Raw genomic sequence first — 23,469 nt, forward strand, 5'->3', positions numbered from 1 at the left:
CCAGCTGCACAGGACAAAACAGCAAGAAGACAGATAAGCACTGCATAGTACACAGTGAGAGACGTAATTAGCAAAGTTAATGTAAGAATAACATAGCGATGGCTTCAGTCAAGAAAGTTGACAAATTTTATAGTGCTAATGAAGGCTGAGAGTCGTATATTGAGGGGTGAGGAACAAAATAAAGCCCCCACCCTTTTTAGGATGTACAGTCTCTTACACAACTTAGTAACCTCTGAAACGCCAGCAAGGCGTACAATGAAAATGGTACAAAATTACAAAATCACTTGAGCCCTAAACCACTGATAATAGCTGAGAGGTTTAAATTTTAGAAAAGGAACCAAAGGATGAAAGCAATTTGTGAATATACTGCAGAACTGTGCAAACTTTCCCAGTACTGTAACTTTACAGGTGGACTTTCTGATGCATTAAGGGACAGGCTTGTATGTGCTATGCATAGCCAAAAACTCTCAAAAGAGGCTACTGTCAGAAAGAGACCCACGGGCATCAACCATTGCAGTATCATTGGAGACTACAGCAAAAGATGCAGCAGAACTACAGAAAGAGCTTAGAATGTGAAATGCACAAAATGTCCCTGAATGGGCAAGAAGCCAAAAATGTTATCGATTTGGCAAATCCTCCCATGATGCAAATGACTGTTGGTTCAAAGAAAGAGATTGCAGAAAGTGTCACAGACAAGGAAACAAAGTCAGATAAAAAGTACAAACAAAGAGAAAAACCACATAGTGAAAAGTTTCAAACACAAAACTAAGCAAATGCATAAAGGGACCAAATGTGAACCAGAATCAGATTAACACAGTATCTGACAAAGGTGAGCTGTCATGCCTAGAACAGCATAGCAATACTGAAGCAGATCACAAAATCATATGGATCTCAATAGATCTGCCTTGTGTCAAAATGAAAATGGAGCTGGATACAGGGTCAGCTTTGTCTATAATTCAAGAGGCTGGCTGTTTTCGAATATACCATTAGAGAAGACTTCAGTGATGCTAAAGTCTTACAAAGGCAAAAAAAAAGTGTCTGCCTAAAGCAAACTAAAAGTGAATGTGATGTATGGAGCTGTATGTATTGAAAAGTGGAGGACCAGTACTTTTGGGACGTGAATGGTTGAGAAAAATCCAACTAGACTGGCACTCAGTGTGACGTCAACAGGAAACTGCAGCCCAAATTATAACACTAACCAGAGACTGTCACAGCTGCTTAATGCCAATGAAGTTGTTTGAGAAGGGGATTGGTAAACTCAAATTCATCAAGGCCAGAACTGAATTGAATGAAGCAGCAGTACCAAGATTCCATAAAGTGTATCCAGTGCCTACGCACTACGTACTAAAGGTCTTGAAGACATCTGGAATTCTCTCCAAAGTTGAGTGGAGTGATTGGGCCACAACCATTCTCCTGGTGATCAACAAAGGGAAGTCCAGAGCCGTTCGCATACGTAGGGATTTAAAAGTGAGCATCAACCCAGTACTGCATACTGTGTAGTTTCCCCTGCCACAAACTTTCACATCTTTGGCAGGCGGGGAGAGACTTTCAAAGATTGACTTGTCAACAAGCCCATCTGCAAATGGAGGTCAAGCAGGAAGTTTCTCACAATCAATACTCACAAGGAGCTGTTCCAGTGTAATTACCTCGTCTTTGGCGTTGCATTAACTCTAGTTATTTGGCAAAGACCAGGTGCTCCAAGACATCCCAGGAATATAATGTTACCTTGATGATATCATTGTGACTGGCAAAAATAATGATGCCAGAACCTTGGTAAAGTGCTTACCAGGCTGAGTGAGTGTGGTCTGCACGCAAAGAGAGAGAGATGTGAGTTTTTCAAGAACAGAATCTCATATTGTGGACATATCACTGATAAGCATGGCTTACAAAGTAACAAGAGAAGATTGAAGCAATGCTGTAAGCACCTGAACCAGAAACTGTGTCGCAACTCAGGTCATACTTGGACCTTGTAAACTACTACCACTGGTTTCTCCCAAAGATTGCTACAGGGCTGCACCCACTGATGCACTGTTACAGACAGCAGCGAAGTGGGAATGGTCAAAAAGATGTGAAAAGAGCATTCAAGGAAATAAAGGGACTAATAACATCAGATGAACTGCTCACCCATTATGACCCATCTCTGCCCATCAGACTGGCGTGTGATACATCCCGTTATGGCATTGGAGTCGTTTTGTCACACATCATGAAAGATGGATCGGAACGCCTGATTGCATTTCCTTCAAGATTACTGATGAGCACAGATCGAGAGACCCTTAGTCTAGAATAGGGAATAAAGAAGTTCCACCACTACCCCGAAGGACAAAAGTTTACTCTAGTGACAGATCACCAGCCACTTGTGTCCATTTTCAATCCCAGGAAGGGAATTCCAGTGATGATTACCACCCGGTTACAACATTGGACACTATTCCTTTGAACCTACTTTTATGACATAGAGTTCAAGGGTACCAAACAACACACGATACTGATGATGGCTTGTCCACGTCTTCATCTGTTGGCAACTGAAGAAAAGTCTTCAAACTGTGACCCAGCAGAAGTGTTCTACACAGCATTGGTAGACCAGTTGCCGGTAACAAATTCAGAAATACAAGGAGAAACAAGGATTGATCCAACATTGTCAAAAGTCTATAATGTCACTATGCAAGAATGGCCAGCTCACGTAATGCTATGGTTCCAGAGTTCTCAGCGAGACAAGACCGATTGTCCGGAGTGTCAAAGAACACTGATGTGTGGATCTCGTGTTGTAGCTCCCTCTAAACTCCACACCAGACTGTCAGAGAATCTGCATGAAGGACACTTGGGTATGGTCAAGATGAAGAGTCTCGCACAGCGCTACGTGTGCTGGAAGGGACTTGGCCAAAAGCTGTTCAGGATGCCACAAAGTTCAAAATGCACCCCACAGACACCGTTACACATGTGGGAGTGACCATCATCACCATGGCAGAGTACATATTGACTTTGCTGGGCCATTCATGGACTCCATGCTTCTGATTGCTGTGAATGCTCATGAACTCAACCACCTCAAAGACTGTTTCTACTCTGAGGATTATCTTCACCAGAAATGGCTTACCAGAACAAATTGAGAGTGACAATGGACCACAAAGCATGTTAGAACAATTCAGATTGCTCATGAAGTAAAATGGCATCAGACATTTCAAGTCAGCTCCTCACTACCCAGGAACCAATGGTTTAGCTGAAAGGTTTATCCAAACATTCAAGAAGTCCATTAAAGCGATGGACAAGAAGGACATTCCTCTACAGCACGAGGTGGACAACTTCCATTTTCTGTATCAGAACTCTGTTCATGCAACGACAAATTAAACACAGGCAATGCTGTTCATGAGCAGGAATCTGAGATCTCACATAGACCTCCTAAATCCAGATCTACGGAGGGAAGTACAGAATAAACAGTTTAGCCAGTTGCCAAGTGAAGCAGCAAGGAACTTCCAAGATTGGACAGGATGTCCTGGTGTGTGATTACCAAGAGAAGTGGAGATCTGGTAGGATAACTACAAAAACTGGACCAGTGATGTACACAGTGGATGTTGGAGGCCATTCATGGAGACATCATGTGGTCCAGATACTGGATGCTCAAACGAAGAACACACCAGAGTCAAATGCATCCAACAAGACGGACACATTACAGCCATCAGACAGCAATATGACACTGAAAACTGAGAAAGTTGTCTTGGACAAGACACATATCAAACCTGATGCCACTCCACAGGTCCAGAGGCACTATCTAGAAAGAAGCAGAGTGCCACCCAAAAGACTGACTTATAGTATATTGAAGCTAGTTTACGGACCATTATTGTGAAAGCGTGGTTAATTGGAATATGAATTATGAAAAGGAAACTGAATGTTTTGTACAGATAGTTATGTGTTGCATTAATCTAAAGGAGGAAGTGTAATGTATGGATTTATTTCTTTTAGAGCAATAACCCCACCCCCCTTAGCTCTACGCAAGGACTGTTGTCTACGCATGCATATTGATCTGTTCTCTATGCACGTGCATGTTCTCCCTCTCGCTGCAATGTAAATATACCAGTTAAACCCATCGCCTGCATGCGTGCTTTTACTTCATCTTGAATGCCAAGCAATTGAACCTTCTTAACCAACCTCCCATGTGAGACCTTGTCAAAGAACTTGCTAATGCCCATGTGGACAACATCCACTGCTTTGCCTTCATCTACTTTCCAAGTAACTTCCTTGAATAGAAGATTGGTTAGACATGACCTGCCACGTAGAAAGCCACGCTGACTACCCTAACCGGTCCCTGTCTATCCAAATACTCAAGTGTCCAGTCCTTTGAATATCTTCCAATAACCTAACCACTACTGATGCAAGGCTCACTGGCCTATAATTTCCTGGCATATTCGTAGAGCCTTTCTTAAACAACAGAACAACATTAGCTACCTTCCAATCATCCAGCACCTCATCCATGACCAAGCACATTTTAAATATCTCTGTTACCCTCTGCAATTTCTGCACCAGTCTCCCAAAGGTCCAAGGGGATACCTTGTCAGGTCTTGGGGATTTATCTACCCTAATTTCCCACAAGACAGCAAACACCTTCTCCTCTAATCTGCATATGATCCATGACCTCACCGCTAAAGACCCTGTGTCCATCTCCCAAGTACAAATGCGAAAATCCATTTCAGATCTTCCCACCTACTCTTCCAAGAGTTGGAAGAAACACTCCCAAAACAGATTAGAGTTAAACTCAAGTCAGCTCCATCATGGTCACTAGCCTCCTCAGCATCCAGGACATCTTCAATAAAGCGATGCTTCAAAAAAAAAAAAAAACAAAAACAAAACACAATGCAGTATCCATCATTAAGGACCCCCATTACCCAGAATATGACCTTCTCTCACTGCTACCATCAGGATGGAGGTACAGAAGCCTGAAGGCACACAACAATTCAGGAACAGCTTCTCCCCTCTGCCTTCAGATTTCTGAATGGACATTTTGTACCCATGAGAAACTATCTCACTACTTTTTTGGACTACTTATTTAATATTCAAGTACCTGTGTAATAATCTACTTAATTAAATACTTACTGAATTTCAGAGATTTTATTATGCATTGCAATGTACTTCTGCCGCAAAACAAATTCTACAACCTATGCCAATGGCATTAAACCCAATTAGCATTCTGATTCTAATATCACTTTCTCCTGCTCAAGTGTATATGTAGAGGTCTGAACAAGTGACAATGATTTCTAAATCTGGCCACCTTTCAAATAAACTGATATCAAAACTTAACAAGATGCAAGAGGCTTTGAGGAAAGAGGAACAGAATAAAGGGTGTAAAGGTAGTAAGGTAGAAGGGCTAAAGTGCATGTACTTTCAATGCAAGAAGCATCAGGAAAAAAGATGATGAACTGAGAGCTTGGATACATACATGGAATTATGATGTAGTGGCCATTACAGAGACTTGGCTGGCACCAGGGCAGGAATGGAATCTCAATATTCCTGGATTTCAGTGCTTTGAAAGGGATAGAGAGGGAGAAAAAGGAGAGGAGGACTGGCATTACTGGTCAGGGATACCATTACAGCTGCAGAAAGGGTGGGTAATGTAGCAGGATCCTCTTTTGAGTCAGTATGGGTAGAAGTCAGGAACAGGAAGGGAGCAGTTACTCTATTGGGAGTATTCTATAGGCCCCCTGGTAGCAGCAGAGATACCAAGGAGCAGATTTGGAGGCAGATTTTGGAAAGGTGCAAAAATAACAGGGTTGTTATCATGGGTGACTTTAACTTCCCTAATATTGATTTGTACCTGATTAGTTCCAATAGTTTAGCGTCCAGGACAGGTTCCTATCACAGTATGTTGACAGACAGACTAGGGGGAATGCCATACTGGATCTAGTATTAGGTAACAAACCGGGTCAGGTCACAGATCTCTCAGTGGCTGAGCATCTGGGGGACAGTGATCACCACTCCCTGGCCTTTAGCATCATCATGGAAAAGGATAGAATCAGAGAGGACAGGAAAATTTTTAATTGGGGAAGGGCAAATTATGAGGTTTTAAGGCTAGAACTTGGCAGGTGTGAATTGGAATGTTTTTGCAGGGAAATGTACTATGGACATGTGGTTGATGTTTAGGGATCTCTTGCAGGATGTTAGGGATAAATTTTTCCCAGTGAGGAAGATAAAGAATGGTAGGGTGAAGGAACCATGGGTGACAAGTGAAGTGGAAAATCTAGTCAGGTGGAAGAAGGCAGCATACATGAGGGTTAGGAAGCAAGGATCAGGTGAGTCTATTGAGGAATATAGGGTAGTAAGAAAGGAGCTTAAGAAGAGGCTGAGGAGAGCAAGAAGGGGGCATGAGAAGGCCTTGGCGAGCAGGGTAAAGGAAAACCCCCAATGCATCCTTCAATTATGTGAAGAACAAAAGGTTGACAGGAGTGAAGATAGGACCGATTAGAGATAAAAGTGGGAAGATGTGCCTGGAGGCTGTGGAAGTGAGTGAGGTCCTCAATGAATACTTCTCTTCGGTATTTACCACTGAGAGGGAACTTGATGACAGTGACGACAATATGAGTGAGGTTGTTGCTCTGGAGCATGTTGATATTAAGGGAGAAGAGGTGATGGAGTTGTTAAAATACATTAGGACGGATAAGTCCCCGGGGCCTGACGGAATATTCCCCAGGCTACTCCACGAGGCGAGGGAAAAGATTGCGGAGCCTCTGGCTAGGATCTTTATGTCCTCGTTGTCCACGGGAATGGTACCAAAAGATTGGAGGGAGGCGAATGTTATCCCCTTGTTCAAAAAAAGGTAATAGGGATAGTCCAGGTAATTATAGACCAGTGAGCCTTACGTCTGTAGTGGGAAAGCTGTTGGAAAAGATTCTTAGAGATAGAATCTATGGGCATTTAGAGAATCATGGTCTGATCAGGGACAGTCAGCATGGTTTTGTGAAGGGCAGATTGTGTCTGATGGAGTTCTTTCAGGAGGTGACCAGGCATATAGATGAGGGTATTGCAGTGGATGTGATCTACATGGATTTTAGTAAGGCATTTGACAAGGTACCACATGGTAGGCTTATTCAGAAAGTCAGAAAGCATGGGATTCAGGGAAGTTTGGCCAGATGAATTCAGAATTGGCTTGCCTGCAGAAAGCAGAGGGTCATGCTGGAGGGAGTACATTCGGATTGGAGGGTTGTGACTAGTGGTGTCCCACAAGGAACGGTTCTGGGACCTCTACTTTTCATGATTTTTATTAACGACCTGGATGTGGGGGTAGAAGGGTGGGTTGGCAAGTTTGCAGATGACACAAAGTTTGGTGGTGTTGTGGATAGTGTTGAGGATTGTCAAAGATTGCAGAGAGACATTGATAGGATACAGAAGTGGGCTGAGAAGTGGCAGATGGAGTTCAACCCAGAGAAGTGTGAGGTGGTACACTTTGGAAGGACAAACTCCAAGGCAGAGAACAAAGTAAATGGCAGGATACTTGGGAGTGTGGAGGAGCAGAGGGATCTGGGAGTACATGTCCACAGATCCCTGAAAGTTGCCTCACAGGTAGATAGGGTAGTTAAAGCTTATGGAGTGTTAGCTTTCATTAATCGAGGGATAGAGTTTAAGAGTCGCGGGGTAATGATGCAGTTCTATAAAACTCTGGCTAGGCCACTCCTGGAGTACTGTGTCCAGTTCTGGTCGCCTCACTATAGGAAGGATGTGGAAGCATTGGAAAGGGTACAGAGGAGATTTACCAGGATGCTGCCTGGTTTAGAGAGTATGCATTATGATCAGAGATTAAGGGAGCTAGGGCTTTACTCTCTGGAGAGAAGGAGGATGAGAAGAGACATGATAAAGGTATACAAGATATTAAGAGGAGTAGATAGAGTGGACAGCCAGCGCCTCTTCCCCAGGGCACCACTGCTCAATTCAAGAGGACATGGCTTTAAGGTAATGGGTGGGAAGTTCAAGGGGGATATTAGAGGAAGGTTTTTCACTCAGAGAGCGGTTGGTGCGTGGAATGCACTGCCTGAGTCAGTGGTGGAGGTAGATACACTAGTGAAATTTTAGAGACTATGAGACAGGTATATGGAGGAATTTAAGGTGGGGAATTAGAAACATAGAAAATAGGTGCAGGAGTAGGCCATTCGGCCCTTCGAGCCTGCACCGCCATTCAGTATGATCATGGCTGATCATCCAACTCAGAACTCTGTACCTGCTTTCTCTCCATACCCCCTGATCCCTTTAGCCACAAGGGCCATATCTAACTTCCTCTTAAATATAGCCAATGAACCGGCCTCAACTGTTTCCTGTGGCAGAGAATTCCAGATTCACCACTCTCTGTGTGAAGACGTTTTTCCTCATCTCAGTCCTAAAAGACTTCCCCTTTATCCTTAAACTGTGACCCCTCGTTCTGGACTTCCCCAACATCAGAAACAATCTTCCTGCATCTAGCCTGTCCAATCCCTTTAGAATTTTATACGTTTCAAAAAGATCCCCCCTCAATCTTCTAAATTTCAGTGAGTATAAGCCTAATTGATCTAGTCTTTCTTCATATGAAAGTCCTGCCATCCCAGGAATCAATCTGGTTAACCTTCTTTGTACTCCCTCTATGGCAAGAATGTCTTTCCTCAGATTAGGGGACCAAAACTGCACACAATATTCTAGGTGCGGTCTCACCAAGGCCTTGTACAACTGCAGTAGAACCTCCCTGCTCCTGTACTCAAATCCTTTTGCTATGAATGCCAACATACCATTTGCCTTTTTCACTGCCTGCTGTACCTGCATGCCCACCTTCAATGACTGGTGTACAATGACACCCAGGTCTTGTTGCACCTCCGCTTTTCCTAATCGGCCACCATTCAGATAATAATCTGTTTTCCTGTTCTTGCAACCAAAGTGGATAACCTCACATTTATCCACATTAAATTGCATCTGCCATGAATTTGCCCACTCACCTAACCTATCCAAGTCACCCTACATCCTCTTGGCATCCTCCTCAGAGCTAACACCACCGCCCAACTTCATGTCATCCGCAAACTTGGAGATGTTGCATTTAATTCCCTCGTCTAACTCATTAATATATATATTAAAAAACTGGGATCCCAGCACTGAGCCTTGCGGTACCCCACTAGTCGCTGCCTGCAATTCTGAAAAGGTCCTGTTTACTCCCACTCTTTGCTTCCTGTCTGCCAACCAATTCTCTATCCACATCAATACCATACCCCCAATACCATGTGCTTTAAGTTTGCACACTAATCTCCTGTGTGGGACCTTGTCAAAAGCCTTTTGAAAATCTAAATATACCACATCCACTGGCTCTCCTCTATCCACTCTACTAGTTTCATCTTCAAAAAATTCTATAAGATTCATCAGACATGATTTTCCTTTCACAAATCCATGCTGACTTTGTCTGATGATTTCACCTCTTTCCAAATGTGCTGTTATCACATCTTTGATAACCGACTCTAGCATTTTCCCCACCACCGATGTCAAACTAACCGGTCTATAATACCCCAGTTTCTCTCTCCCTCCTTTTTTAAAAAGTGGGGTTACATTAGCCACCCTCCAATCCTCAGGAACTAATCCAGAATCTAAGGAGTTTTGAAAAGTTATCACTAATGCATCCACTATTTCTTGGGCTACTTCCTTAAGCACGCTGGGATGCAGACCATCTGGCCCTGGGGATTTATCTGCCTTTAATCCCCTCAATTTACCTAACACCACTTCCCTACTAACATGTATTTCCCTCAGTTCCTCCATCTCACTAGACCCTCGGTCCCTTACTATTTCTGGAAGATTATTTATGTCTTCCTTAGTGACGACAGAACCAAAGTAGTTGTTCAATTGGTCTGCCATGTCCTTGTTCCCTATGATCAATGCACCTGTTTCTGACTGTAAGGGACCTACATTTGTCTTGACCAATCTTTTTCTTTTCACATATCTATAAAAGCTTTTACAGTCAGTTTTTATGTTCCCTGCCAGCTTTCTCTCATAATCTTTTTTCCCTTTCCTAATTAAGCCCTTTGTCCTCCTCTGCTGGTCTCTGAATTTCTCCCAGTCCTCAGGTGTGCCACTTTTTTTTGCTAATTTATATGTTTCTTCTTTGGACTTGATACTATCCCTAATTTCCCTTGTCAGCCACGGGTGCACTACCTTCCCTGGTTTATTCTTTTGCCAAACTGGGATGAACAATTGTTGTAGTTCATCCATGCGATCTTTAAATGCTTGCCATTGCATATCCACCGTCAACCCTTTAAGTATCATTTGCCAGTCTATCGTAGGTAATTCACGTCTCATACCTTCAAAGTTACACTTCTTTAAGTTCAGAACCTTTGTTTCTGAATTAACTATGTCACTCTCCATCTTAATGAAGAATTCCACCATATTATGGTCACTCGCACCCTTGGCGAGGCCAAGGGGCCTCGCATGACAAGATTGCTAACTAACCCTTCCTCATTGCTCAATACCCAATCTAGAATGGCCTGCTCTCTAGTTGGTTCCTCGACATGTTGGTTCAGAAAACCATCCCGCATACATTCCAAGAAATCCTCTTCCTCAACACCCTTACCAATTTGGTTCACCCAATCTATATGTAGATTGAAGTCACCCATTATAACTACTGTTCCTTTATTGCACGCGTTTCTAATTTCCTGTTTAATACCATCCCCAACCTCACTACTACTGTTAGGTGGCCTGTACACAACTCCCACCAGCGTTTTCTGCCCCTTAGCATTATGCAGCTCTACCCATATCGATTCCACATCCTCCAGACTAATGTCCTTCCTTTCTATTGGTTATATGGGAGGCATGATGAGAGGAGACTTGATAGAGGTGTACAAGATATTAAGAGGAATAGACAGAGTTGACAGCCAGCACCTCTCCCCCAGGGCACTACTGCTCAGTACAAGAGGAAATGGCTTTAAGGTAAGGGGAGGGAAGTTCAAGGGGGATATTAGAGGAAGGCTTTTCACTCAGAGAGTGGTTGGTGCGTGGAATGCACTGCCCGAGTCAGTGGTGGAGGCAGATACACTAGTGAAGTTTAAGAGACTACTAGACAGGTATATGGAGGAATTTAAGGTAGGGGGTTATACGGGAGGCAGGGCTTAAGGGTCGGCACAACATTGTGGGCCAAAGGGCCTGTAATGTGCTGTATTGTTCTATGTTCTAATAGCATTTTTGACCAGAGAGTGTGAAGCAAACAAAATAACAGAAATTTAAAATCCTTACAGCTAGCGTGCTGTCGCCAACATTTGAGGCAATCAGTCCATCGATGGCACCATACTCAGCTTCTCGAGCATTCAGCCTTTGCATTTGATTTTGATGGAGCTTCCGCAATATTATCACTGTCACCATAGTGATGACAATTAGCACAATTACTGGAGCAACAATAACAATCGTCAGAGTTCTTGCACTGTAGCCCACTGGTGCTTCTGTAAGGGAAGAAGAGAAACAAGTTGGTGCACTAATTAAGCAACTACTGGATAAAAATAATCTTGTAGAGTACTGATATTTTTCCTGTGCATTCACCTCATACAAAACCATATTAGTCAACATTCATACCATTCTCAGTTGATTCAGTAGAATAAAGTCAGTGCAAATGCAAGTTCTTTCTGAATTAATTTATGTCAATTGAGGGGGCCATTAAGAAACTGTTTATGATTCTTTGCTGCTTCATTCATGGTGGCAGACCATGAATAATCTTATCCCCATTTAGTATCCAGCATCTCCACAGAATTCTGTACACGAGAGCATGCCGAAGGCCGAATCAAACTGGAGAGTGATGCGTGCATTTCAGTATTCAGTCAGGATCTACAGATAAATAACTCCAGTGAAGACCAAACAATGCCAGCAATAATGCCTTATATGGAAAGCAAATCACTGATAAAAATACAAAGCTAAAAAGGTTCTTACTTAATTAAGCTACCCAAGTTGTAGAATATTAAGTTCATTTTTTTTAAATTTTATTTTCATTTTAGAGATACACCATGACAACAGGCCCTTCCAGCCCAATAAGCTCATGCTGCTCAATTACACCCATGTGACCAATTAACCAGCCGGTACGTCTTTGGAAAGTGTAAGGAAACTGGCGCACTCAGCGAAACCCCCGTGGTCACGGGGAGAACGTACAAACTACTTACAGACAGCAAGTAGAATTGAACTCGGGTCACTGGCACTGTAATAGCGTTATTCTAACTACTACGCTAGCACGAGACTGTTTGCCCGTGGAATAAACAGAAAATGCTCTATTAATAAAGACTCAATAACCTAATACTTGGGAAGTTTGGTGTGGATGACAGGTATTATTCTATGGAAGAGACATAACAAATTGAACCAATGCTTTCAGGAGCTGAGAAGGAGAAGTGATCTCATTGAAGTGCACAAAATTCTTAAGGCAGGGGCAAGTGATATCTCCTCTGGATGGGGTATCTAGAACCTAGACTTGCAGTGTCAAAAGTACAGGTGTTTCTCATTCAGGACTATGATGAATTTTTTTTATTTTTTGCATAGATCATAGCCAATCCTTTCAAGTTCTTTACAATAGAACTGTAGATTCTCGACTGTTAAGTATATTCGAGAAAGAGATTTTAGATATTGAGAACCAAAGAACACATAGTTAATACAGGAAAATAGCATGGAGGTAAATTACCTTACTGATTGGCAGAGGAAGAACAAGGCCCAGTACTCAGTCTTTACTGGAGTCTCTCAATTTCAATAAAATTCCAATCTTGTTTACAAAACACACTACCAAATGCAGCAGTTTACATTTCTATTAAAATAGGTTTTGCAGATCCCCATGTTGAAATAGTAAAATTATTAAATATATTCAACTCAGCAAGGACAAAAATTGCCAATCGAGCTTCAGAAAGGAAATACCACCAGAAATATTTGTTTAACACATGTTGGTAGCCTTTCAAATGATCTTTTATTATCCAACTTGTCACTTCAGACAAAGTCTAGGTGGTGAGTAAAGTTGTAGATGATTTTTTTTTTTAAAATGGTAGATGCATGATGTGGTAGAGATATGATTGTTTCATGCCCTGAATAGTTTCCTACACTACAAGAATGATTGCATCTCCAAAATCACTTCATCAACTGCAGAATGCTTTGAAAGACCTAGATAGCCACATGAACAGAAGTCTCATTTTAGATTGTCTTCTCAGAGGTTTCCAAGTGGTTGCTCAATTTTCTATCTCAGAAATAATTTTCTGAAAATGTCTCCACACATGCCTGAATCTAGATGAGCTACAGTCAATAATTTTTTTTTTAATGTTTTTGATGATGTGATTAAAAGGGCCGATGAGACTAGAGCAGTAGATTTAATTTATATAATTGCAAGTAAGGTCTTTGACAAGATTCCACGTGGCAGGCTGATCTAGAAGGTTCGATTGCATAGAATCCAAGGAATGCTGGCTAATTAAATGAACATTTTGCTTGATGGCAGGAAGCAGAGAGTAATGGTGGAAGGAAAGCCCTTGGTCTAAATGTCCAGTGATGATAGAGCTCAGGGGATGGTGCTCCTGCTCATTTCATATCCATTTCACCGCTGACCAGATGCTATTACCTACCAAGTTCTTCCCATGTCTTCCCAGACTCTGAGTTACATTCATCACTGCCTCCACAATCATTTTGTTTTGTGAAATTTCTTCAAGGATGCAGTCTTCAACATCCATAACCTGGTGTTCCTCCCTCAGATTCAGTTAAATTATCATTTGAAGTTCCCCTTTAAGAGTTCTAATAAAAGTAGCTAATAGTCAAAAAGGTGACAATGCAAGTGCAGATCTGTAAAGAATGTCAGATATAAGTAGCTTGATCAAATTCAAATTTAATTCCAGGTCAAATTCAAATCTAATTGTCATTCAACCCTACACAGCTAAATGAACAGCGTACCTCCAGCACTAAGGTGCAAAAAAAAAAATCAGTACCATCACTGGCGCACAGCATAAAGCACAAACAATTGCTTCAGCTGAAAAAGCAGTCACAAAAAAATAATATAACCCAAGTTCCTGAGTGGCATGGCCTGTAGATTGATGGTGCATGGAATGTTATCCTGAAGCCATGTTTCTGGAAGAACAAGCACGCAGCAGTACCTCACCATGCACTAGTGCAGCCAAAGACGAATGCAATCCAGCTTGTGTTGCACTGAGCGAACACTGGAGGGCAGCAATGACAACAGCAGGCAGCCCCCAACCCAGTACAACCGCTACACCTCTGTTCTCTCCCATATCAGCTTCGGCATCTCCTCTGTTGAGGAACAGGTGATGCAGTGGCATGAGGGCCTGGTCCACACAACAACCACACTCCCACACACTCAGACTCGCCAATAAACCAGCTTACCATATTCTACGTTACCAATGTCCAACAAGCATCTTAGGATCAGAAGAAAAATATCCAAGACATTCATTTGCACTGTTTGTTAAACTGCACATCACCTCTGATGCCCTCTTCCCCGAATGCTATTGCAGGTGATGACACAGTACACAACAAGACCAGCTCCACCACTATTCAGCAACTCACTGGTGGGATAGGCCTGCAGTACTTTATGTTCTTAATATCCAGCAGCGTCTTGTGATTGTAAAAAAAAAAAAAGACATAAAGGACGAACAATCACACCATTGGTTGGACCCGGAGAGACTGCTGTGACTGAGCATGCTGCCATCTTACCGGAAGATTGATACAAATGCTGAGGTTCAGAGGTAACAAGCATTTAGGACTCAGATATGGTTTGGATCTGAAATTTATTAATTAGGTAATGTTAGATTTATTATTTGTCACATGCACATGGAAGCACACAAGTTGTCTGCGTCACACCCAATCAGCGAGGATTGTGCTCAGCAGCCTGCAAGAGTCACCACACTCTGCTGTCAACACAGCATGCCCACAGCTCACTAACCCTCACCGTGCATCTTTGGTATGTGGGAAGAAACCAGAGCACCCAGAGAAAAGCCACAAGGTCACGAGAAGCACGTACAAACTCCTTACAAGCAGTGGCTAGAATTGTATCCAGAATGGTGATCATTGCACTAACCACTACAGTACTGTGCCACCCTGGGTATTTGCTTACCACTATAGCACAGGCACGAATATGGAAGCAGAAAATGATCCACAGAGCTAATAGGAATAACTTTTCTGAGCATCATTCCTCTGCAGTCGTGACCAAAAGCCAAACAATGGATAAAGTTCAACTCTAACCATATCTAACAGAAGCTATAGTGGTTGTCTATACAAGACAAATAGATAATAAGAATAGATTGAGGAACATCCTGCTCTCACTTAAAACTTGTAATTTCCAGCTGCTCTAAGCATTATAATACAAAATATTACCGCCATTTTTAGATGTAAATAGAGTTTAATTAATAGAATTTTAGCTTAAAAACAAAATAAGGCAGACAAAGACTAGAGTCACAGAGCAGGATTGGCTGAATTGAACATTAGTCCAAAGGATAACAAACATGGATATATATGAACATAGTATGCAATCTAAAAAAAAACGGCATTCCACGTTTTGCTAATGTAAGCTGTTGAAACTTGGAGAAATAATAAATCATGTTAACTTGGCGTAGTTTGCAAATAGCACAGGAATACATCTTTTAAGGCCAGTTAATTTAAGACAATGCGCTTGAGCTGCAACCGATACCTTGCAGATAAACATCCCTGGCACAGCAGACTGCAGATTAGGAATTGGCGCATTGGAACAACAAGTAGGAACTCAGTTTTTTGAATATGCAGCAAGATTCCATAAAATGTTTTACCTTTTGACGGCAGTTGAGCTGTAATGTTCATATTACACAAATAGCCCTGGCAACACACAACTGTTTGATCTGCTGATGGTGGAGTTTTGCATGTCAGCTTACTCTGCTCATAGACTTCGAAGCAACCTTTTTGATAAACAGGGTACCCATCATTTATGCTCAGTGAAGCAAAGCACTGCTGTCCAACGCACTGGTCTTCTCCTCCACAGGACATCCCTTCACACACACATTTATAGTGACTGGTCTTCAGCTTCGATTTCTTATCTACAAAGCAAAAGTCGACAAGTTGAGCTACCAGCAGATTTCAAACGGGTGGTCAAGTAAGACCGCAGCAGGATTTACAGTTACTGTAATCCAAGAATATAAATACAAGATTTATGGAAAGTAAATCTTCTCCATTTGGTGTTTGCTTGCTTCACCAGAATGCCAAAGAACCACATTATAAAAATTTAAATACTAGTAGGCTTTACCTTCTGGATGAAAATAATATAGAATTAGCACATTAACCCACTTCTAGATATCTTTAACTATCTATCAAGGTATGTTTTAACACCTTTAAATGAATTCAAAAAAATAACTCATTCTTAATGGACTTTAATTTTATTTATTGAGATACAGCTTGGAAAAGGCCTTTCTGGCCCTTTGAGCCGGGCCACCCAGCAATCCCCCGATTTAACCCTATCCTAACCATGGGACAATTTACAATGACCAATTAACCTACCAACTGGTAGGTCTTTAGCCTGTGGGAGGAAACCAGAGCACAAGGAGGAAACCCATATGGTCATGGGGAGAAGGTACAAACTCCTCACAGGCATCGGCAGAAATTGAACCTTGGATGCCTATACTGTAAAGCATTGAGCTAACCACTACAGTACCATACCATGCTTTTGACCAAGTTTTCATGCTGCAATTTTGTTTAAGAATGAAACAGAAGCTCAGCTGACTAGTTTCAGTGTTTAACACCCAGAGGTCAGGTATATTGTAGCTGGAATAAAGCTTTCTTCAGTCTGTTCGATACACTGCCTTTGCCCCAATCTCAATACCCATCCCATTGGATTTGTACAATTCCATTTATCTGGGAATGCTGTTAGCAACAGACACATTACCTACAAGCTGATAGTTATTTATTCAAGCTGCACATCCAGAGATTTGAACACAAAAATCTTGGCAGGTTCTGCAGGGTGGCATTAGGGAAAGAAATATTTAAATTAGCACCTGCTTCCTCTCAGGTGCTTGAAAGATACCGGTGTGGTAATTTGAAGGACAGGAGAGTTATCCTCAGCCAAAATGTATCCCTCAAATAAATAATGGAAAACTGATCATCATCATCCAACCACTCAAAAGTCCTCTCTAGCATTGAGCTCACCACGAAGGGCTTGCAAAATTCATTTCCACTGAGAGGAACCCTGTTCCCACATTCCTTTCACACTCAATGGGCCCCCATTCCTTTCCCCTCACCTGATCTACAAGATAAGTAAATTAAAAGATTGAAATAACATTTTTATTTTAATCCAATAATTTAGAAAATCTATCAGTGTACCAAAGTCCCATGCATGCCACATTATCAGAGATTTGCTGTGTTACAGAAACAAGTTATTTGGTCATTAGGTTCAGGGTAGTAAAATTAATGTACTAGCAACACTTTAAAAAAAATTCATTAGGTATAACCTGTGTTAGAATGCTCAGAATTAACACACTAGATCAATACAAATTCAAGACTTCCTCTTCTAAATTTTATATTGTTCACCCTTCTGAATAATGGCCTTGAGACTGAGTTCTATGAAGCAGCAGCAAACAAAGATTTTCAATTGTCTACAACAGTGGAAAAAACTTAAAAAGTAACCAAGCTATATTCTTAAAAAAAAACTATGGATTAACATTTTTTCTTCAGCGGTTCGATCAAGGTATGACAGTGGAGGCACGTGGATGCCAGCGAGTTAGACTGGCGGGAAGAATTTAAAAGAAGACAGAATTATAGACCGGGCACCAGAGGAGAGGAAGTTAGAGTAGGAGGGCTTTGGTGATAATGAGCCGAGGCAAGGCAAGTTATTTGTGAAGAATAGGAACAGGAAGTATGTCTGTGAGGCCGGTGTTCTGTACTGCGAGTCGGATCTGGGATGTCTGGGAGACTCCCAGCCTCCCGGACGGCCACATCTGTGCCAGGTGTGTCGAGCTGCAGCTCCTTAGGGACTGCGTTAGGGAACTGGAGATGCGGCCCGATGACCTTCATACGGTCAGGGAAAGTGAGGAGGTGATAGAGAGAAGTTATAGGAAGGTAGTCACACCAGGGCCTAAGGAGACAGTTAAGTGGCTAACAGTCAGGAGAGGGAATTGCAAGAGTCAGATACTAGAGAGTACCACTGTGGCTGTCCCCCATAACAATAAATACTCTTGTTTCAGTACTGTTGGGGGGACCTACCTGGGGGAAGCAACAGTGGTAGTGCCTCTGGCACAGAGTCTGGCCCTCAGGCTCAGAAGGGTAGGGAAAGGAAGAGGATGGCAGCAGTGATAAGGGACTCTATAGATAGGGGGTCAGACAAGCGATTCTGTGGACACAGGAAACACAGATGGTAGTTTGCCTCCCAGGTGCCATGGTCCAGGATATTTCTGATTGTGTCCACAATATCCTGAAGTGGGAAGGTGAACAGCCAGAGGTTGTGGTACATATTGGTACCAACGACATAGGTAGGAAAAGAGAGCAGGTCCTGAAAACAGACCACAGGGAGTTAGGAAAGAAGCTGAGAAGCAGGACCATAAGAATAGTAATCTCAGGATTACTGCCTGTGCAACACAACAGTGGGTATAGAAACAGAGTAAGGTGGAGGATAAACACGTGGTTGAGGGATTGGAGCAACGACAGGGAATCAGATGCCTGGATCATTGGGACCACTTTTGGGGTAGGCTTGACCTGTACAATAAAGATGGGTTGCACTTGAATCACAGAAGGACCAATATCCTGGAAGGGAGGTTTACCAAGGCTATTGGGGAGAATTTAAACTAGAATTCTGGGGGATGGAAACCGAACTGAAGAGACAGAGGAAGGGGTGGTTGGCTCACTAACAGAAGAAGCTTGTAGTCAGTGTGAAAGGGAGGATAGGCAGGTGATAGAGAAGGGATGCACTCAGACTGATGGTTTCAGATGTGTCTATTTTAATGCAAGGAATATCAAAACAAAGCGGATGAGCTTAGAGCATGGATCAGCACTTGGAGCTATGATGTTCTAGTCATTACAAAGACTTGGATGGCTCAGGGGCAGGAATGGTTACTTTGAGTGCCAGACTTTAGATGTTTCAGAAAGGACAGAGAGGGAGGCAAAAGAGGTGGGGGTGTGGCATCGTGGATCAGAGATAGTGTCATGGCTGCAGAAAAGGAGGAAGTCATGGAGGGATTGTCTACAGAGTCTCTGTGGGTGAAAGTTAGAAATAGGAAAGGGTCAATAATTCTACTGGGTATTTCTTAGAGACCAGCCAATAGTAACAGGGACATCGAGGAGCAGATAGGGAGACTCTGGAATGGTGCAATAATAACAGGGTTGCTGTAATGGGAGATTATAATTTCCACAATATTGATTGGCATCTCCCTAGAGCAATTCGTTAGGTGTGTTCAGGAAGGTTTCTTCACACAATATGTTGAAAAGCCTACAAGATGCAAGGTTGTACTTGATCTGGTATTGAGAAATGAACCTGGTCAGCTGACCGGTCTCTCAGTGGGAAAGCATTTTGGAAATAGTGATCACAATTCTATCTCCTTTACCATAGCATTGGAGAGGGATAGGAACAGATAAGTTAGGGAAGCATTTAATTGGAGTAAGGGGAAATATGAAGCTATCAGGCAGGAACTTGGAAGCATAAATTGGGAGATGTTCTCAGGGAAATGTACAACCTATGTAGCAAATGTTCAGGGGATATTTGCATGGCGTTCCGCATAGGTATGTTCCAATGAGACAGGGAAAGGGTGGTATGGTATAGGAACCGTGGTGTACCAAGGCAGGTGATGATCTAGTCAAGAAGAAAAACTTACAAAAGGCTCAAAAAACTAGGTAATGACAGAGATCTAGAAAATTATAAGGCTGGCAGGAAGGAGCTTAAGAATGAAATTAGGTGACTCAGAAGGGGCCATGAGAAGGCCTTGGCAAAAACCCCCAAGGCATTCTACAAGTACATGAAGAGCAAGAGGATAAGACATGAGAGAATAGGACCAATCAAGTGTGACAGTGGAAAAGCGTGTATGGAACAGGAAGTACCAGAGGTACTTAATGAATACTTTGCTTCAATATTCACCATGAAAAAGGGCCCTGGCAATTGTGGGGATGACTTGCAGCTGACTGAAAAGGTTGAGCATGTAGACATTAAGAAAGAGGATGTGCTGGAGCTTTTGGAAAGCATCGAGTTGAATAAGTCACCAAACCATTACGAAATATACCCCAGGCTACTGTGGGAGGCGAGGGAGGAGATTGCTGAGTCTCTGGCAATGGTCTTTGCATCATCACTGGGGACAGGAGAAGTTCTAGCAGATTGGAGGATTGCAGATGATGTTCCCTTATTTAACAAAGGGAGTAGAGATAGACCAGTGAGTCTTAATTCAGTAGTTGCTAAGTTGATGGAGAAGATCCTGACAGGCAGGATTTATGAACATTTGGAGAGGCATAATATAATTAGGTATAGTCAACATGGCTTGGTCAAAGGTAGGTCGTGCCTTACGAGCCTGATTGAATTTTTTGAGGATGTGACTAAACACATTGATGAAGGTAGAGCAGTAGATATAGTGTATATGGATTTCAGCAAGGCATTTGATAAGGTACCCCATGCAAGGCTTATTGAAAAGTTAAGGAAGCATGGGATCCAAGGAGACATTGCTTTATGGATCCAAAATTGGCTTGCCCACAAATGGCAAAGAGTGGTTGCAGAAGGGTCATATTCCACATGGAGGTTGGTGACCAGTGGTGTCCCTCTGGGATCTGTTTTGGGACCCCTTCTCTTTGTGATTTTTATAAAATGATCTGGATGAGGAAGTGAAGGGATTGGTTAGTAAATTTGCTGATGACACAAAGGTTGGGGGTATTGTGGATAGTGTGGAGGGCTGTCAGAGGTTACAGCAGGACATTGATAGGATACAAAACTGGGCTGAAAAGTGGCAGATGGAGTTCAACCTAGATAAGTGTGAAGTGGATCATTTTGGTAGGTCAAATATGATGGCAGAATATAGTATTAATGGTAAGACTCTTGGCAGTGTAGAGGATCAGAGGGATCTTGGGGTCCAAGTCAATAGACAATAGGTGCAGAAGTAGACCATTTGGCCCTTCGAGCCTGCACCGCCATTTTGAGATCATGGCTGATCATCTACTATCAATACCCGGTTCCTGCCTTGTCCCCATATCCCTTGATTCCCCTATCCATAAGATACCTATCTAGCTCCTTCTTGAAAGCATCCAGAGAATTGGCCTCCACTGCCTTCCGAGGCAGTGCATTCCAGACCCCCACAACTCTCTGGGAGAAGAAGTTTTTCCTTAACTCTGTCCTAAATGACCTACCCCTTATTCTCAAACCATGCCCTCTGGTACTGGACTCTCCCAGCATCTGGAACATATTTCCTGCCTCTATCTTGTCCAATCCCTTAATAATCTTATATGTTGCAATCAGATCAGATCCCCTCTCAATCTCCTTAATTCCAGACAAGCCCAGTCTCTCTAACCTCTCTGCGTAAGACAGTCCAGACATCCCAGGAATTAACCTTGTGAATCTACGCTGCACTTCCTCTACAGCCAGGATGTCCTTCCTCAACCCTGGAGACCAAAACTGTACACCATACTCCAGGTGTGGTCTCACCAGGGCCCTGGACAAATGCAAGAGGATTTCCTTGCTCTTGTACTCAATTCCCTTTGTAATAAAGGCCAACATTCCATTAGCCTTCTTCACTGCCTGCTGCACTTGCTCATTCACCTTCAGTGACTGATGAACAAGGACTCCTAGTTCTTTGTATTTCCCCCTTACCTAACTTTACACTGTTCAGATAATAATCTGCCTTCCTGTTCTTACTCCCAAAGTGGATAACCTGACACTTATTCACATTAAACGTCATCTGCCACTCACCCAGCCTATCCAAGTCACCAGTGCTACCAGTGGTGGCACTACTGATATACCCATGGAATGAATATCGCAGTAGCTAAATTATGAGAGAAGTGCTCATAGTTGTATCACATACTATGGACTTGTATTTGAATACCCTGCAGCCAACGTCAGAAGAGTGCTGCTATATATAATGAGAAAAGGAACAAGCTAGCATGATTTGCTCTCGTTCTACTGAAGCTGTGCAATGATGGTTGTTGTGTGGATCTTTTGGCTCCAGTATATGTTAGCACTGATGGAAGTATGTGCTGCGTGATTGGTAATCAACTTGGTACATGCCTGCCAGGGGAAAAGGTTCAGGTGTATTTATGAGATAGTGTCTAGAAGTACTTTTGATAATACCTACCTTTCTAAATCTTGATTCTTCGGGTATTTTGGAGAAATTGTTAGAACTAAATCCTTTTCAGAAAGGTGTAATATCAAATGTTTACAATATAATTATGAAAATACGTTCAGAGGCCTTTTATAAGATTAAAAATGATTGAGAAAGAGAACTTAACTTTATTATCCCTATTGACAATTGGGATAAAATTCTTCAATTAGTTAATATCCTCTATATGTGCTAAACATTCATTGATACAGTTTAAAGTTGTGCACAGGGCTCATATATCCAAGGATAAATTGGCTCGTTTTCATTCCCATATAAATCCTATATGTGACAGATGTCATTCTGAGATAGCTTCTTTAACTTATCTTGTCCAATCCCTTAATAATCTTATATGTTGCAATCAGATCCCCTCTCAATCTCCTTAATTCCAGCGTGTACAAGCTCAGTCTCTCTAACCACTCTGCGTAAGACAGTCCGGACATCCCAGGAATTAACGTGAATCTATGCTGCACTTCCTCTACAGCCAGGATATCCTTCCTTAACCCTGGAGACCAAAACTGTACACAATACTCCAGGTGTGGTCTCACCAGGGCCCTGTACAAATGCAAAAGGATTTCCTTGCTCGTGTACTCAATTCCCTTTGTAATAAAGGCCAACATTCCATTAGCCTTCTTCACTGCCTGCTGCACTTGCTCATTCACCTTCAGTGACTGATGAACAAGGAATCCTAGATCTCTTTGTATTTCTCCCTTACCTAACTTTACACCGTTCAGATAATAATCTGCCTTCCTGTTCTTACTCCCAAAGTGGATAACCTCACATTTATTCACATTAAACGTCATCTGCCAAGTATCTGCCCACTCACCCAGCCTATCCAAGTCACCCTGAATTCGCCTAACATCCTCATCACATGTCACACTGCCACCCAGCTTAGTATCATCAGCAAATTTGCTGGTTAATTTTCAATGCCTTCATCTAAATCGTTGATGTAAATCGTAAACAGCTGTGGTCCCAATACCGAGCCCTGTGGCACCCCACTAGTCACCACCTGCCATTCCAAGAAACACCCATTCACCGTTACCCTTTGCTTTCTATCTGCCAACCAGTTTTCTATCCATGTCAATATCTTCCCCCCAATGCCATGAGCTCTGATTTTACCCACCAATCTCCTATGTGGGACCTTATCAAATGCCTTCTGAAAATTGAGGTACACTATATCCACTGGATCTCCCTTGTTACATCCTGGATCTTGTTACACTGGATCTTCCTGGTTACATCCTCGAAAAAC

At 42.4% G+C, this 23,469-nt stretch overlaps 1 protein-coding gene across 2 annotated transcripts in view; it reads right to left on the minus strand.

Annotated features, from left to right (window-relative positions):
- LOC140728518 (activin receptor type-1-like) overlaps positions 1–23,469 on the minus strand; it is a 111,551-nt gene that overhangs the window by 48,890 nt on the left and 39,192 nt on the right. For both annotated transcript variants that reach the window (XM_073047356.1, XM_073047355.1), the window contains 2 exons: positions 15,729–15,992; positions 11,206–11,408 (listed from right to left, as the gene is read on the minus strand). In XM_073047356.1, coding sequence (XP_072903457.1) covers positions 11,206–11,408; positions 15,729–15,992 — 467 coding nt within the window. The remainder of the gene's footprint in view (positions 1–11,205; positions 11,409–15,728; positions 15,993–23,469) is intronic.

This window comes from Hemitrygon akajei, chromosome 5 (assembly GCF_048418815.1).
Source record: "Hemitrygon akajei chromosome 5, sHemAka1.3, whole genome shotgun sequence".
Taxonomy (NCBI): domain Eukaryota; kingdom Metazoa; phylum Chordata; class Chondrichthyes; order Myliobatiformes; family Dasyatidae; genus Hemitrygon; species Hemitrygon akajei.